The sequence below is a fragment of the Eptatretus burgeri genome, chromosome 7 (assembly GCF_056783735.1).
Source record: "Eptatretus burgeri isolate ZD-2024b chromosome 7, Ebu_testis_v1, whole genome shotgun sequence".
Lineage (NCBI taxonomy): Eukaryota > Metazoa > Chordata > Myxini > Myxiniformes > Myxinidae > Eptatretus > Eptatretus burgeri.
The window spans coordinates 47,467,063-47,483,585 of NC_140967.1; the positions used below are offsets into that span (position 1 = coordinate 47,467,063).

A 16,523-nucleotide genomic window follows, 5' to 3' on the forward strand; every position below is an offset into this window, starting at 1 on the left:
ATTATTATTATTATTATTATTATTATTATTATTATTATTATTACTATGATTCTCCTTTTCCGAAAGGGATAGGTGTTGCGTATGTGTGTGTCCACATGCAGAGCAACATGTCGTGCCATGGTGTGTAAACGGGATTGCCAAGCTCTGTTTTGTTGTTATTATTTTAAAAGTAACATAAGGCTCATGATTGAGCTGGAACATAAATAGTGAGCAATCAGACATTCGTCGAGATCGGTGTACATTTGCTTGAGTTGCAAGAGCATTGATATGTTTATATATATATATATATATATATATATATATATATATATATATATATATATATATATATATATATATATATATATATATATATATATATATATATATGACAACGGACAGCACAGTTCATGGGATTGGAACCCGACATCACATTTGCCTTGGGTTCAGATGACGACACTTAACAACTATGCCAAATTGATTCCGGGAAAAGTGTCAACAATCAAAGCGGCTGTTGTGATCCTGGCATCCAAAGGAAGATGAACAAAATGGCAGCCATGCTGACTAATAAATTGCGTGTTTTGTTATGTTTTTTTTTCTCCACGATGCACTCTCTGGTTTACTGCTATGAATTGTATTTCTTTCACTTGTCTTTCTTGCCATGCTTGCCTCCATTTATATGTTTTTACTTGTTTGAAAGTACTTTGTATCACAATTTTACTTGCATTTTGTATTGGCAATGCAACGAGATGTGGAAGGAATTCATGATCTCCACTTTTTTTTTTCAAGACTTTCTTTTGTATTTGTTTTGAGTTTTGTTTGTACTTTTAAAAAAAAACTGTTAACTTGTGTAAAAGTTGCTGTGAAGTTAACTGTTGTTTTGTTGTTTCAGGAAATAACCTGTGCTTCCTCTTCAGCCTTGATCCGGTGCTCAACGTGTATACATGCACCGGCTACAACGACCACTACATGTATCTCACCCATGGGCAGCAAACCATTCCTAATGGCCTGGTATAGACAGGATTTCCTGTGGGGTTAAATGATAGAGCTTGGCTTGTAGTTATAGGGTCAACCCAGAAGTGCCACATTTGTCAGTTTGCCTTGAAATTGATCGATACACCTATAATTGAAACAACAGTAAGATATTAATTTGAGGAGTTTAGGGGTGATATCACAGAAATAATCAATCTTAAAAACGTGAAAAATACTTTTGAAAAAACAGTCTTTCCTTGGCACACCTGAACTCTTATCCACCTACAAAGCCTTCAACTGCAGTTTGATGGAGTGCTGCTCTCCCATATGGGCTGATTCCCCAGCCTCACACCTTGCTCAGTTTGTGGAAACAAAGGCCTTCAACATTATTGTAGTCTCCCGCAATGAAGCTTATCTCTTTTTCACATTGCAGACAGCTTTGTGCTCTGTCTTCTACCACTGACTTTCTGGTCTTGCTCCCCCACCCCAGGTTTCTACAGGGTGCACACGATCTACCATCAACCCCCTTCTCATGAAACTCCCAAAATCCCAGATCACTGCTCACCTCCACTTATTCGTTTCTCTTTTTTTCCCCACCTGTGGAACCAACTTTCACATTTTCTTAAATGTCATTCCTTCTTGCATGTCTTCAAGACTGCTGTTCACCACGATCTCAGATCTTTTCTACCTCCATTAACCCTCCCCAATCCCACCTTTTCCATATTTCAGGTCTTTCCTTCCAGAGAATCTTTCTGTATTCACCTCCCATTCGTCATCCCCTACCAGTTATTCTTCCCCACATCCCTTATTTGTCCAAGTCTCCCTCTATTTTGTCCCTCATTTCTGCTGTTGGTGTGTTTTCCTCCTCCCTCTTTCTGCTGTTCCTTTTGTTCTGTTACGTCCTGATCAATTATATGTTCTCGCTCCTCCAGGAGCCTCGACTTTGAATACAAAAAGGCCATCCTTTTTAATGCATAAAATCTTCCTGGCCACACCCCAAGTACAAGCACCAAATTCCAACTCATTCCTTCCAGCTGTTTTGGAGTCGATACAAGTTCAACACACACATTTACAAGCCAAATTATATCAGTAAACCCTCCAATATCGTGGGGGTTAGGCTCCTGGAAAATGCTGCGAGAGTTGAAACCACGATGGTGAAAACGAAGGGCCAATGAGAAAAGGGGGCTTCGGTTTTTAGGCTTCGAGAAAATACAGAGGAAGGTTGGCAGTAGCCAGAAATACACATGACAACTGAAATAAACATTTATATATATTTATTTCTATTAAATGCATGTTAACATTAAAATAAACATGAAAATACAATAAATACATTGTAAACTGGAAGGGCACTCTGAAGAGCGCATACCTCCGCCATGTAAAGCCTGATCCACAAGAACATATCGGGCCCAATACATTTTTGAAATATCATGCTATACAGTACTAAATCGTTTTTGGCCCTATCAATAGTGAAGAATCACTTTAAAAATTAAATAATTCTCGTATCCAGATCTGGATTCGGATCTTCACCAAAATAGAATCAATTTGTCATGGTCACACACCCAACCTGTCCAAGTTTCATCCGAATCCATCCACAGCTTTTTGAGATATCGTGAGGTTTAGCCTTATCTCTCAATGGTAAAGAATCGCTTAAACAATTCTAGTAGTTTAATCCGGATATGGATCTTCGCCAAAATATCATCAGTTCATCCTTGTCACACACCCAACCTGCCCACCAAATTTCATCCAGATCCATCCATAACTTTTTGAGATATCCTGCACCCAGACAGACAAACAGACAGAGAGGTGAAACATAACCTCCTTCACCCTTGGTGGTGGAGGTAATTAAACAAAAACACAACAGTTTTATATTTTAAATTTATTACAAAACAGCGAGGTGGGTGAGGGTAAGAACATTGCGTGCTCGTGTTGTACTCTGCCGTAAATGGAAAACACAAGACTTAGCTTAGGATGATGCCATTCGAGTGGAGGAGTGTGGAGAGGGGGAGTGGGGAAGGAGATTCAGTGATCGGAAGAGCAGCATTAGCTTTACGATGACGTCAACTGCGGCATTGCCACATATGAGAAGGGTAAGACGACCCTTAACCACCTTACATTGAGCTCCGGAGCCAATCTTTCCTGCTTGGAGATGAATGTACGAGGTAGCATCCTCTTCCAGAATACCTTGAACATGACGTCACCGAAGGTGGATGGAGGTTATGTTTTTACTCCTGTTTGTTGCTTGCCAAATGGAAGATTCAGTGTTTAGTCTTTGTGTCCGTAATGTCCCCCTTTTGTGAAAACAAAAAAAAACAAAGAAAGAATGTTTGTTTTCTTGATGAGGCAGAATTTCAAATGCTACCAATTGGCGAATATTACAAGTTGGCCATACCGGTAACCATCAGCAACCTCAGATCGCAGCTCTCTAGTTATAGATTGTATGTATCGCAGTCGAAGGCAAACTTAATAACCCGGCAACATCAACGGCATATTCACCAGCATCCATTTGACTAATAACATCCAATTTCATTTTGAGATCTCCCGATTTGGTACTTTAGCGATGTATTCTGGGGTCTTGTAAGTTATGAAAATGCTCGATAATAAGAGGTCTGGCTTCTTTTTAGGTCATCTCTACCGATATGACCTAATAAAGCTGGACCAAATGTCCGTCCGTCCGTCAACAATTTTTCTTTCCGATCTTGATGAAACTTAGTACGTGGGTAGAGGTCGATGAGTGTTGCACAACGATATAACTTTTGTCCGGGTTCAAGGTCAAGGTCACGTAAGTTATAAAAATCGCCATTTTCAAAACCGATCTAGTCTGCCATTCTACAAGATATTCGGCAACTGTTTATTGATTATGATAGTAAAAAATATTATCTTGTATCTAACCGGACAGATTTTTGAATTTCCGTCCCGTTTGGCCGCCACGTAACCTGGAAGATGGTCAAAAACACCTCCCGGTACAAAAAACTTTTTACTTCCGATATTGATGAAATTTGGTATGTGGGTCGAGGTCGATGAGTGATACCCAACAATATATTTTTTCCCCGGATTCGAGGTCAGGGTCGAGGTCACGAAAGTTGTGAAAGTCGCCATTTTCAAAACCTATCTCGTCTGTCATTTTAGGAGATATCTGGCAACGGTTCATCGATTATGAGAGTAAAAAAACCATTATAGAGATGACCGTTACCCCCACACGGGGGTAATTTTTTTAATGATGAGATTTCATCCACCACAAAGCCCAAAGGCACTCAAGGTGGAGGCTACAAAAGCAATGAAAGTGTGAATTGAGGTGAAGCAAATCGGGCCGTGGTATGAATTACGTGACGATGTAGTCGCGAAATGATGTGAAAAGAGGAGACGTAAATCAGGTTATTACTGTAGCATGATATTTCCAAAAGTTGTGGACAGATTATGACACAATGTGGTGGGTGAGTTTGATAGGTCACAAGAACAAGCAGATTCGATTCTGGTTCAGGTCTGGATCCAGATCCGGCCCATCAGTGGGATACAAACCATAAACTGTTCAGTCTGGCAGAGGTATGTGCTCCACCGAGTGCCGTTCCAGTTGTGATTTTAGTGTCTCACCTTTTGCAGTCTTGCTCTTACTTTGACAGAGAATTGTAAATTATTCAATCCAAGCTGTGGCATCGACGAGCAAAAACTCATTTCCCCTTGTCTGTTCCATTAGTGAGATCTTAATTCTCATGGTAGCTACTCTCGGTTGCATTGTCCACCCAGGGTATGGGTGGCCAGCATGGCTATTTTGGTTTGTGGTTGGACTGTGACTATGGGAAAGGCCACAGCCGTGCTAAGCCAAGCTGTACAACGTATGGCAGCCCACAGCTGTCTGCACATGAAGACTTCAATGTTGCATGCTTGGAGGTGTGGGCTCTGGGTGAGCCAGCATTGAAGGGAAAGGTGAGAGGTGTTTCACACAGACACTGCAACGCCATCATTTACACTTGATCTGGTAGTCTGTGCAGATTTAAGCTCGTATCTGGATTGTAAAATGACAGGATTGGAAACGACAAACCATGCAAGCTGTAAAGCTATGGAACAAAGAGTAAGTTTCATGAATGGATATGCATCCGACCGTCTTTGTTCTCCATGTGATTAGGAGGGATAAAGATGAAATCGATTGATTAACCTCCTCTTCATCTCGCCCACAAATTACAAAGGGTCTTGATGGGCGTAGTGTCCTGGATGCTGATCCAGAGACCCAAGCCATCCTGGAGATGGTGGGCAAGAGCAGACACAGCACAGGCTTGCGAGAGCCACACGAAGAAGAATGAAGAATCCTGCTGTTGAAAGACAAGTCATCAAAGCAAAGAGAATTTGTGACTCATTTAATACTTCAGCTTGCTTTGGGGTTTTATAAATAAATCTCAGGACTGGCAGGATGGTCTCGCTGTATGCACACTCACCTCTGAGCCGTCTACCCTGAGTTTGAATCCCGACCCAGCTATAAACTGTCGTCCTGGTGTTTCACGAGCAAGGGGATTCATCAACGTGTGTGCGTCGTCCTTCCAATGGACGTTAAACTGGGTGTCCCATCTGCCAGCATTATTTGGTGGACGTTAAAGATCCCACTTTAAAGATTTAAAGATAAAGGTCTTTCACGAAGAGTCGGCAAGCTATCGCCAGCACCATGGCCAAATTCCAAATTACTTCTTTAACTTACAGGGGGGGGGGGGCACTGTGTCAGCAACACAGCCACACTCCCTGTAATGATGCGACCAGCAGTTCGAAGCTGCAAAGAAATCGATGATTATAAATTGATAGGTTTCTGCAGCTATTTATTTTTGTATTTAACTTTGAGATGCAAATGGTGTATTTTGACTTGGTTGATCAAATTGGTAAAGTTAAAAATGCAGGGTTAGTGGTGTTGCGGTAGTATGTTGTCAATTTGAGATAACTAGAAAACACCATTGAGGGATGAGTGTTTGAATTGCCCTTTACCCATTGACGTGTTTTTCGTACTCACTTTGAGTGTTGATAATGGTTTATACATTTAATTACACATTGCTGTGATCATCGACTTGTGCAAATTGTTCACCTTCTTACTTTTACAAATTGAAAAGCCATCGAATGTCATTTTCTTTCCCCCATTAAAGGGATGATTCAATTCGCAAAGATATTGGTTTGTTCTCGAGTCCAACACACCTGGACCAAATTGCTTTTTACCTCCACCTTTGAAGGTGGACAGAGGTTGTTCTCACCAATTTTTGTTTGTCTGTGAGCAGGATATCTCAAAACGTTTGGGGACGGATTTGGATGAAATCTGGTGGATAGGGTGTAGGTGTGACAAGGACGAATTGATTCGATTTTGGTGAAGATCTGAATCCTGGAGTTTTTACGTGATTCTTCACCATTGTGGATCGGACCGAAAATAACATTTCAAAAAGTTATGGATGGATTTGGATGAAATTTTGTTTGAGTTGAGCATGTGACGAGAACAAGCAGATTCGATTTTGGTTCAGGGCCGATTAATCTTTATCTGAAAAATCTGAAACTTCACATATCCGATCGACGACCCGAGGTGAGTGAAGAATTAAATCTTATGATGTCATTGGTCACGTGGTCTGGTTGCCATATTGGATTGAAAATAAAAACATTTAAAAAATATTCTCCAGAACCGCCTGACCGATCAATGCAAACTTCATACATGTGATCGACTTGCCATGGGGAATATAGTTTGAAATATTTGTCATATTCACCTTCATTGACTCGATTTAGCCTTAATGTGCACAAATGTGGTTGTTAAATTGCCTAATAATCTAATAAATAAAATTTGGCGTCGTCCGTCTGTCTCGGTTCGCGTTTTTTTGCAGCAAGACGTCTGTGCCACCAACCACCAAATTTGGTACATAGACCAAGTCCGACCCGGGGATTGTCCTCAGCGTATTTTCATCCACCACCTCGACCTTTAAGACCCCGAACATCCTTGAGAAAGATAAGACAGCTTGGACCCTTGTCTATTTAGATAGTTGGACCTTTTTAGACCCTTTTTACATGTTTGAGAGTTTCGACCCCTGAGACACTAACTACAATTGGAACGTACCCTTCAGACCATAGAACCTTTTTTAAGCACATATCACACAAACATCTATCATCTTCTTACAGAACACAGACTATACATTTTTCAGCAAGTAATGCATAAACTCGACCCACCCAAAGTGTGCATGCTCTGCTATTTATAATAATTAATTAGTCGGGAAATTGCCGAAGGAGTTTTTTTTTTTTTTTTTTTTTTTTAGAAGTTATATGTTCGTACACACACTTTAATATACACAGTGCAAAAATTATTTTTTGGGAGTGGAGTGATGGATCCATCCATCCATTGTCACCATACTCTGTGCAGAGCGTTGGTGCTGCTTAAGCAGTCTCTTGAGCTGTTGGGCGCAATCCTGGATGGGTCGCCACTCCGACACAGGATACCAGCAAGCTGGTACTCATTTTGCCGACCTCAGAAGGAGTCGATCCCACCTGGTATTAATTCAAAAGCCAAGCAGGATTTTAACTCGGGACCCTCAGATCACAAGCCCACCACTCTCGCCATTAAGCCAACAGCAGGCATATGGATGGATGGGCCACCAATAATCGTTTTTCTTTCTGCTGGCTTTTTCACTCTTTGGCTTGTTTTCAGACGGGAAAAGGTGATTTATTACCTCTGCCACCGAAAGTGGATGGAGGTTGTTTTCACTCCTGTATGTCTCTGTCTGTCTGTCTGTCTATTTGTTTGTATGTCAATCGCCTTCAGGTCACAATTTTAAACCGATCTTCACAAAACTTCACCATATGGTAGAGTTCATCATAAGCAAAAAGCCTATTGTTTTTGAAGTTGAAAGGTCAAAAGGTCAACGTAGATTAAAGGTCAGCAATGTCAAGTTTCTAAAACCCTTAATTTTCATCCGATTGACTCGAAATTTGAACAGGATTTGTGTGTCGTGTCACTGAATTCAACCACCAATAATTATTGTTGAGGTCAACATCGGCCAAAAGGTCACCAACTTAGGTGAGATTTCTGAAATCCTCAATTTTCATCTGATTGATTAGAAATTTGAAGAGATTAGAAATAGAAAACTCAAAAGACAGCTCACACACAAAACAGCAATGCTGCCGTCCCTTCTTTGGTAATAATAATGCATAATAATGAGTATTTATTATTTTAAATTTATTCCTTTTTTGTGATCATTTATATGCACTTCGATCTCTGGTTCGTCTTCATCTTTGTTCGTATGCAGCACAAGGATGTGGGGTAGCATCATTGGCTGAGTGTGCAGTTGCGCCGCTGATGCAATGCCCTCTGCTGGTTAGGGCAGGAATTTGGAATTTGACCATGGTCCTGGCAAGAGCTCGCATAGTCTTTGTGAATGACACCGTGGGACCCTTAAGGTCCACAAACTAATGTCAGCAGATGAGACATCTGTTTAACATCCATCCGACGAATGGCACACACATCGATGAGTCACCCGACGTGTGAAACACCGGGATTACAGTTTATAGCTGGTTCAGGATTCAAACCAAGGCGAGACAGCTTATAGCCGAGTGTGCGTACCTCTCGGCCATCCTGCCAGCCCTTTTCTTCAATAAAGAAAGTTTAACCAACTGGATGATACGCAATGCAGCGATGTCGAAATCTGAGTGAGAATAATTCGAAATTTTCAAAATGTTTCATTTCACTCATTTTAAGCAGATGTTCAAACCAAAACATTCAACACTAAGCTTTGCGGCGAAGTGGAAGTGATTTTTGCTCGGGCCATGTACAAGCACCAAGGAAGGTTGATGAAGGTGATGTGAGCTCACTTTCAAACAGACGGAAGATAACTTCGGGCAAATTATAGAGTGAGTCGAGAAGAATGTTTGTGAAGTACGACATGTTGTCTTTTGATTCAATCTGTCAGCGAAGCGACGCTTACATTCACTTATAAATAATAAAAACCATTGCTGTTTCTTGAACTTGTGAAAATGTCATTTCAAATACTCTTGGAATGCTCCTCGCACTCGTGTCAAGATTGATAACTACCCGATGCAACTGGTATTTCCATTGTTGCCAGTCTAGGCTGCAATGGAGGGGTTTCAGCAGCAACAATTGAAGCAAGCTTGCCATCACCCTGGAATTTTAGACCAAGCTACTTCTACAACTTTGGCCTCACATCATCTTACATGATTTTTTTTATTGAACAAGTGCTAAAGCTTGACCTGGTGAAACATACCGCAGCATACTTCTTTGCTAATAATTGGGCCAGCTGCCTTACCTGGCTTCCAGATAAAATTGTCAGCCCTATTCCATTAAATGGCATATGTGAGACATCTATGCATGCTTCTATCAAGATCAATTTGGCCATGTCCTTCAAATGCTGAATGTGGAGTGCTGCCGTAAAGTTGACTGCATCTAAAACTGCCGTCCTGCACAGTGCGGTGCCAGAACTGGGCCATGTATTTGGAGCACACCTTTATGTTAATTTGAGATGTGTTGTGCAATGTAATTGCTGCACGAGGTCAATAGGTTAACGTCGTGAGAACTGCCATTCTAATGCAGTGCATTATAAGATTTCCCACTGTTGTTCAGTTGGGATTAATTTGAGGGCTCTGAAGATATTGTTACGGCCGTGGAAATTCGCAGAACACCATAAAGGTCCTGAGTTTAGTTATATCGCTAAGTGTGTGTTCAGATAGATTTCCCCACCATGGTGTAAAGGGAATTTATTCGTGTTATCAGGGCTGTGATCTTTGAGTTAGCCGTTATTCTTTGCTATCGTTATTTTGGACCAACCACACCACCAACCACCTTTTTACAAACACCCAACCACACCACCCTCACAACCACCACCCAACGCCAACCACGCCACCAATCACCTTCTCCACACCCACGCTACAACCCTCTCCACATCGAAAACCATCTCTGCCGTGGAGAAAGAAGAAGGCGTTCCGATAACGCACGGATTTTTCCTCTTACTTTCCCGCGCTTTGGGACGGGGGAGGGGTGAGTGGAGGGAGAATAGAGAAGTGCTACCAGGATGATTGCTACGAAAAAACCCCGACCCACGAGGGAAACGCCCCCCTTCTGGAAGTTTCCCGCAGGAGCTGGAAGGGGGGCGGGGCGAGAAAGGAGGGGGAATAAAAGCGAGCGCTGAACGCAGCGAGGTGTGTGTGTGTCGTAAGAGAGGAAGCTGCGTGGAGAGAACCGAGTCTCTGTTGGGGTTCGAAGTGTGTCTGTCAGGGTTCTGAGAGTCTGAAGAAGCCAAGGAGCTGTGTGGAGGTTTGGGCTCGTGTCAGAGTCGGGAGCTTGGAACAGTCAGTCGGTGGAGGTCCGGGCGTCGCGAGGGAGACACGGGCTGGAGGAGCAGCCCTGCTGTGTCGCGCAAACCTGCTCGTTCGTGTGGGGAGAGCCGGAGAGAGCTCGCCTGCCACGCGGAAGGCCCGAGCTCAACCGCGACTACGCTAGCTGCCGTGGGGACGGGATGTCGCGACTCGCCCATCAAGGCACCACGAGGGTGCAGGTAACCTGCAACGTTCTCGTGGGGCCCTTTCGGTCACCAAAGCCCCACGTTATAAAGGCCCACTGGCCCAGTCTGACTCCGTTGTCTGTGAGGGGGTCTTTTCTTGCTTTTCTTTTGAATGAATGTTGTGGCGCCGTGTCCCGTAAGTAGAAACTGTTAAGTGTACATTGATAATAACTAATAAACGGTGGTAACTCTCGGTCCTTGCTCGTGTTTTGTGCCCGTCCCACGCATTGCTTGTTTGGTTACATGACTGCATGCGTGTTTTTGCATACCTGTATGGCTGTATATGTGCATGTGTGTAAATAAATGTGCTTAGTTGAACGTGAACCCGTTCGTCGTGTCATTTTTCCACATTGAACCACCGTATTGCATTTCGGAATGGAGCCGATAAAAGAATCGGGTCCGGCGAGGTCTGGCGATAATACCCGCTCGGTTATCCCAGAACGGAACGAACCGCTTTGCGGTTCATGTCCAAGCAGGCCTTCGCCGAGGTACGGTCCCTCGGTAGGTTACCCGCGCGAATACTTAGGTATATCGATATTCGGCGATTGACCCTGTCGCGCGCGGGTAGAATACGGACTAGGCCGTGGTGGAGTTAAGAACCCACCCGTGACTGGTTTCCGGCGTTGTTCCAGGAAGTCGCGACTGAATTGCTCGTCCGGTGGGCGTGCTGCTGCTGCTATGAGTGGAAAGCGGTCGTTCGCACGCCGGGCGGGCGGCAAATTCGTAACAATATTAAACGTTGTTGGCCTTGAACAATTTCAAACAGTTCACAGTATGGCAGATCTGTGCAGTTTAGATTCAACATCTGTCGCATCAGGTAGTCAAACATAAACTTTTATTTTCGTCGATACATTTTAATTCCTGGTTCAACTTGCATATGGCTTCATGGCATCAAGTGTTTCACCATTTAAAGAAATATGGTACATTTTAAATTAGTTGCACATCAATGTGGAATTGAGTTATTAGTTTTTGCATGTGCAACAAGAACGACACTCGGTAGAACGCATTCCTTCGCCGCACTGAACAGTTTATGTTTTTTTATCCCACTGATAGGCCGGATCTGAATTTGAACCTGAACCAAAATCTCATAAATTCGTCTTTGTCACACACCCAACCTGTACACCAAGTTTTGTCCCAATCCGTCTGTAACTTTTTGAGATATCCTGCTCACAGACAGACAAACAGGGAGCTCGACAGACAGGGATGAAAACATAACCTTTGTCTTCCTTCGTTGATGGAGGTAAATTTAATATTGTAACCAGTTGCCCAGTACAAGTCTGACGAGTCCGATCAACACGACCGACTGTAATGGTCGCTCGCTTCAGGATATCCCGCAACGCAGGGTTTCCCCCCGAACATGTCTGAAAGTCGCAGTACTGTGCAGATTGGAAGTACGAATCGATCCAGCATGACGCCGATGAGGTGCCATGCGTCATATACAAATGAGGCCAAGTGACCCTGACATGCGATGCAATCCGGGTGTATGGTGTTGTCTCACCATGACCAATGATCCCTTCATGGGTCTTTCTTTAAGCCACCAAAGGAGAAACACAACAATCAGAATTCACCCAAGACCAAGTGGATTTAATGAGAAAAACGGCACGGGAAAGGAAACAACAGGAAACAATCACAATTAAGTACGTAATAAAAAAAACCCCTTTACCCACTACCGACATGCATGCCCACAAAACCAAAAGAATGAATGGGATCTTTAAATATTGGGTCCTTATCGTGCTTAATAAATCACACCACGATAGGGAGACAGAGGTAGTAATGACAGCCCAGAAGAGAGCTTGGGCCAAACTCGACAGAGCGGGTTGAGCTGTAAATTGGCCCTCTTGTCCACATGGTGTAATGCCGAGGAGGAGGAGGAGAGGCGCGGCCAGATTGCTGGGACTGTGGCTTCCACTCAGCACGAGAAATTTGAAAGAGCAGCCTTCCATGCCGGGTTCCCAAAGTTTCTCCTTCCGTTTCTTCAGTTGCCTCCACCTTTAAGCCCTTTGCTCCACGCATCATCGATGATTGCTCCACCCCTCCTTACTCACTAACAATTGGACGCAGATGAGTCTGGTGGTGGAGCGACCCCTCCGTGAATTTCCACCCAGCAGCTCAGAGGCAAGCGGCGCCAGTCACGACACTTGTTTGAGGTTTGCTGCCTAAAATTGTGCTGCAAGGCATCGTGAACCATGCTACTCTATACAATCCTACCTTTGCTATAAACTTCCTCCATCTACCCCACAAACATAACACTATTTTCAGTTTTCGTTTTCTTGTTCCCCACCCAGTGCATCTATATATTACTAAAACTCTCATCTTGTATATATGTATATATGTATGTATGTATGTATGTTCCCGAAATACAGCCAAAACGGTACACGATAACATAAACATTTTAGGGCCACCTTACTCACCATTCTCCTGCGGTGTGCAGCATCAAGTTTCGTTCAAATCGGGCAACGAAAACATTATTTAAAAAATCAATTCCCGATTCAGTCAAGGACACTTCGGGAGTATTTGATCAATGCAAACAACCTCAGCGGTATAGTTCGCTGGAGCTATCTTTTTTATTTATTTATTTATTTTTGAAATGATTTTTTTTTCAACCGCTGTCACAAGGGGAACCCAACGGGTTCACGGGTCATCTAGTATGTAATAAAAATGTTGTCCCTTATCCAGAATCAAGAAATAAAAAAAATCCTTTGGTTGGTGAACATTTGTTGTCCCCTCCACCAAAGTCAGAGACGGGGGGGGGGGGGGGGACATTGAAACATTGAAATGAGCTCCATCCGACCGACCCACTGACCGATCTGTCCATGTACTATTTTTTTGTACGTGATATTTCAAAATCTGTTGAACATTTAGTTTTCATCTTACAGATATCGATTCCTCAACACATCATCTCAACCTGATTAGATCATGGCTGTAATTGTCTGGATTATGTTGCCATGGCAACCGTCTCCGTAACTTGGCTTGTGTACGCAATATTTCATAAAACGTTCAAGATTTCGCTTTCATATTCCCAGATCCATTCCTCATACCACCCAAAAGGCAGGGGATCTCGACTATGAGTTCCTTTTCACTGTTTTATTGAATTGGTTATTCAGTCATTGGGTCTTCATGGTGTTGAGGCTACAATGCACAGCAAGCCCATCTTAATTACCTGAATTCTGTTTTTGTTATTTATGATTCAGAAAGTCAAATGTTGCATCCGTGGATAAAACCATTCCAATGTACCAAAAGAGTGACCTCAAGCATTGGTGAGCAATTTTGGGCATGATTTATTTATTTATTTTTCTAGGCATGATCTTAGAATGATTTTGTGATCCAGGTGAAACAAATTGCTTTGCAGTGTCTTCAGACCTTGATCAAGTTGTAAAGATATTTTTTTCATTGGTATGTGTAACATCAGCCATATAATACTCCGTGTGGTGTCATCACATTTTGTATTGTTGCAGAACCGAATTTACATCATTGATTGGAAAAGCGGAACGCTGCTTCCCCACCACTACCGCACCACAGCGTTTGTTGTCCATCATCTATCTATAATTCCAGCAATCTCTGTGTGTGTGTGTGTGTGTGTGTGTGTGTGTGTCTGTGTGTGTGTCTGTGTGTGTGTGTGTGTGTGTGTGTGTGTGTGTGTGTGTGTGTCTGTCTGTGACCGCTGTTTCTCAACAACCACTGGTCCGATCTCATTGAAACTTGCCAGGTATATTGCTGGGGACCTGAGGATGTGCCTTTTGAAGGTTTGATATTAATCGGACAAGTGCTTCCCAAGTTATGGCCATTTATTTACCAAACCAATGCCAAGACACGTTGCTGCGTGGGCGTGGCTGATGGGGAAGGGAAGCTCAGCTGCGTTCCCCATTACGGGTTACAACGTACGGACTTCCGGAGAGTGATGACTTCGTGTATTCTAATAATTTCTCGATTTCTTATGCGCATTTGTAGATAAAAACAATGCCGCAAGTTATGATCGTTTTCATATTAGACGGTGCATAAATTTCGGTAACATCAGATTGCTGGTATGCTCCGAACCAGGAAGTAAATTTTTTCTCTCTCTTCTCTTCTCTTTTTGTTTTTCCTTGCCACGACATTGCCAAAAGGTAAAATACTTTGGCGCTAATTGAATAATTGGGTATTAAAACTAAATTGCGAATAATCTGCGAACTTCCGGTCCACGCACGTACGGGCACGCGAGAGCGAAGAAACGGCCTGTGTGGTTGTTGTTTGTTGCTGACAGTTTGAATATTTATTTATTAATTATTATTATTATTATTATTATTATTATTTATTTTTTTTTTTTTTTTTTTTACGGACACGTACTAGTCAAGTAAATGCGTACAAGGTTGATGGACGCATAGTTGTCGATGTGATCGCACACAATGACAATAGGTTGAATGAAATGTTCGACACGGCCAACCTGCGTGTTTGGGACAGCGACAGGAGTACAACAGACGATTCATGACGGCGCCACCGCTCTGTCATCCCTCTCCACACACACACACACACACACACACACACACACACACACACACACACACACACACACACACACACACACACACACACACACACACACACACACACAAGGTTTGTTCACATGTTTGTTGCCATTTTTTTCATTGCAGGCTCAATACGGTAGATTATTTTTGTGCCTCCCTTTACTCACCATTACTGATTGGCTCCTTTTTCGCTCATCTCCTGGAGTTTTGTTTTTTTTGAACATTGAATTGCTCCGCTTGACGGTGGAAGGCGGTTTGCGCAGTGTGCAGGTTTTTTTTTTTTTACTGCTTTTTCCTGTTTCTACTTTTGCAACTTTTCTACTGACTCCGCATAATTTTTCCGGTCAGGATGTGAGCTTTGGCAGTGACCTGGTGAGGCTGCCGAGCACGCAGACAGGCATCAGCAGTTCTTGAGGAGTGCGGTTGTGTCTTTTGCATTCCCGAGGTGCTTGGAGAAGGTAGGTTCATTTTAGGTGTATTGAGGAACTCGTGCAGATTCATTTATGTAAAAACAAAAAAAAAACTTGAGATGTGAAGAACATAATAATAATACTCTCAACACTCATTATTTGGATATTGACCTCTTGCCCTCTGGTGTTTTGCTATTACATGAGCCTTGACCTCTGTTTGAGGAACCCAAAATTATATGTCATCCCTAAAGTTCTGATACCTCACATGTAACTTGCAAAGCAAAACGTCTCGGACTCCAGGTGATAGCAAAATTCCAGGTCACATCTTTACTGATATATCTGGTAGAAAAATTGATACATCTGAGAGACTGAGCTAATAACCTAGTGACTAACATACACCGGTTGTCTATCACCATTGACTCCGTGGTTATGCCCTGAGAGACGGTTCCTCAGATATGATGTACATGGTGGACAGCGGTAGGTAAAGCGAGGATCGTAGGACACCATGGAGTAAATCCAGCTTCAATTGACATCTGGTGGATGATTAGCTACCCCTTCCACATCTGAAAAAAGGGAAAACGAGAAGAATAAAAGTGGTGTAGGCTTTGTCAAGCAGGAGAATGAAAAAGCAATGGTCTACGTTCAAGCATGAAGACCAGAGCAACCAAGAGCACCTTGCTGTGATGGTGGTCGTCACCGAGTTTACTCTGAGGATGTCTGGTGTGACGCAATCGACGTCACCTCCCAGATCCGCTGACACACAGCGTATGTGATGACTTGTTGTGGCGTGAGTGCAATCCAGCGGTGATTTGATAGGATGATAGGGCCATAGGTCAACAACAATCCTGTGACTGGCACCCAGAATGTTGTGACGTCAACCACAATGGTGAATGTTTTCAGGAAAGTTAATGTCCTTTCTGGTCTTGCACCCTCTGCCCTTTCCGTACTCTGCTCCTTCACCCCCATCCTTCCCCACCCCAGGTTTCTACATGGCGGATGTAGCCCACCAGCAACCCCCTTTCTGGTGAAACTCTCAAAATCCAGAATCACTGCTCACCTCCACTCATTTGTTCCTTCTTTTTCCCACCTGTGGAACCAGTTTTCACATTTCCTTCAATCTCATTCCTTCTTGCATGTCTTCAAGACTG

At 43.0% G+C, this 16,523-nt stretch overlaps 1 protein-coding gene and 1 long non-coding RNA gene across 3 annotated transcripts in view; both read left to right on the forward strand.

Moving 5' to 3' along the window:
* Window positions 1-6,756, forward strand: part of MEAK7 (MTOR associated protein MEAK7) — a 92,055-nt gene extending 85,299 nt beyond the window's left edge. The window contains exons 7-9 of one of the 2 annotated variants that reach the window (XM_085888372.1): window positions 872-990; window positions 4,693-4,872; window positions 5,133-6,756. In XM_085888372.1, the coding sequence (XP_085744498.1) occupies window positions 872-990; window positions 4,693-4,872; window positions 5,133-5,246 (413 nt within the window). In that variant the 3' untranslated portion in view covers window positions 5,247-6,756. The remainder of the gene's footprint in view (window positions 1-871; window positions 991-4,692; window positions 4,873-5,132) is intronic. The other variant, XM_085888371.1, reaches the window with a different exon arrangement.
* A 6,493-nt stretch (window positions 6,757-13,249) lies between these two features.
* Window positions 13,250-16,523, forward strand: part of LOC147023194 (uncharacterized) — a 55,335-nt gene continuing 52,061 nt past the window's right edge. Inside the window, exon 1 of the long non-coding RNA XR_015060063.1 lies at window positions 13,250-15,423. This is a non-coding gene — a long non-coding RNA (uncharacterized LOC147023194). The remainder of the gene's footprint in view (window positions 15,424-16,523) is intronic.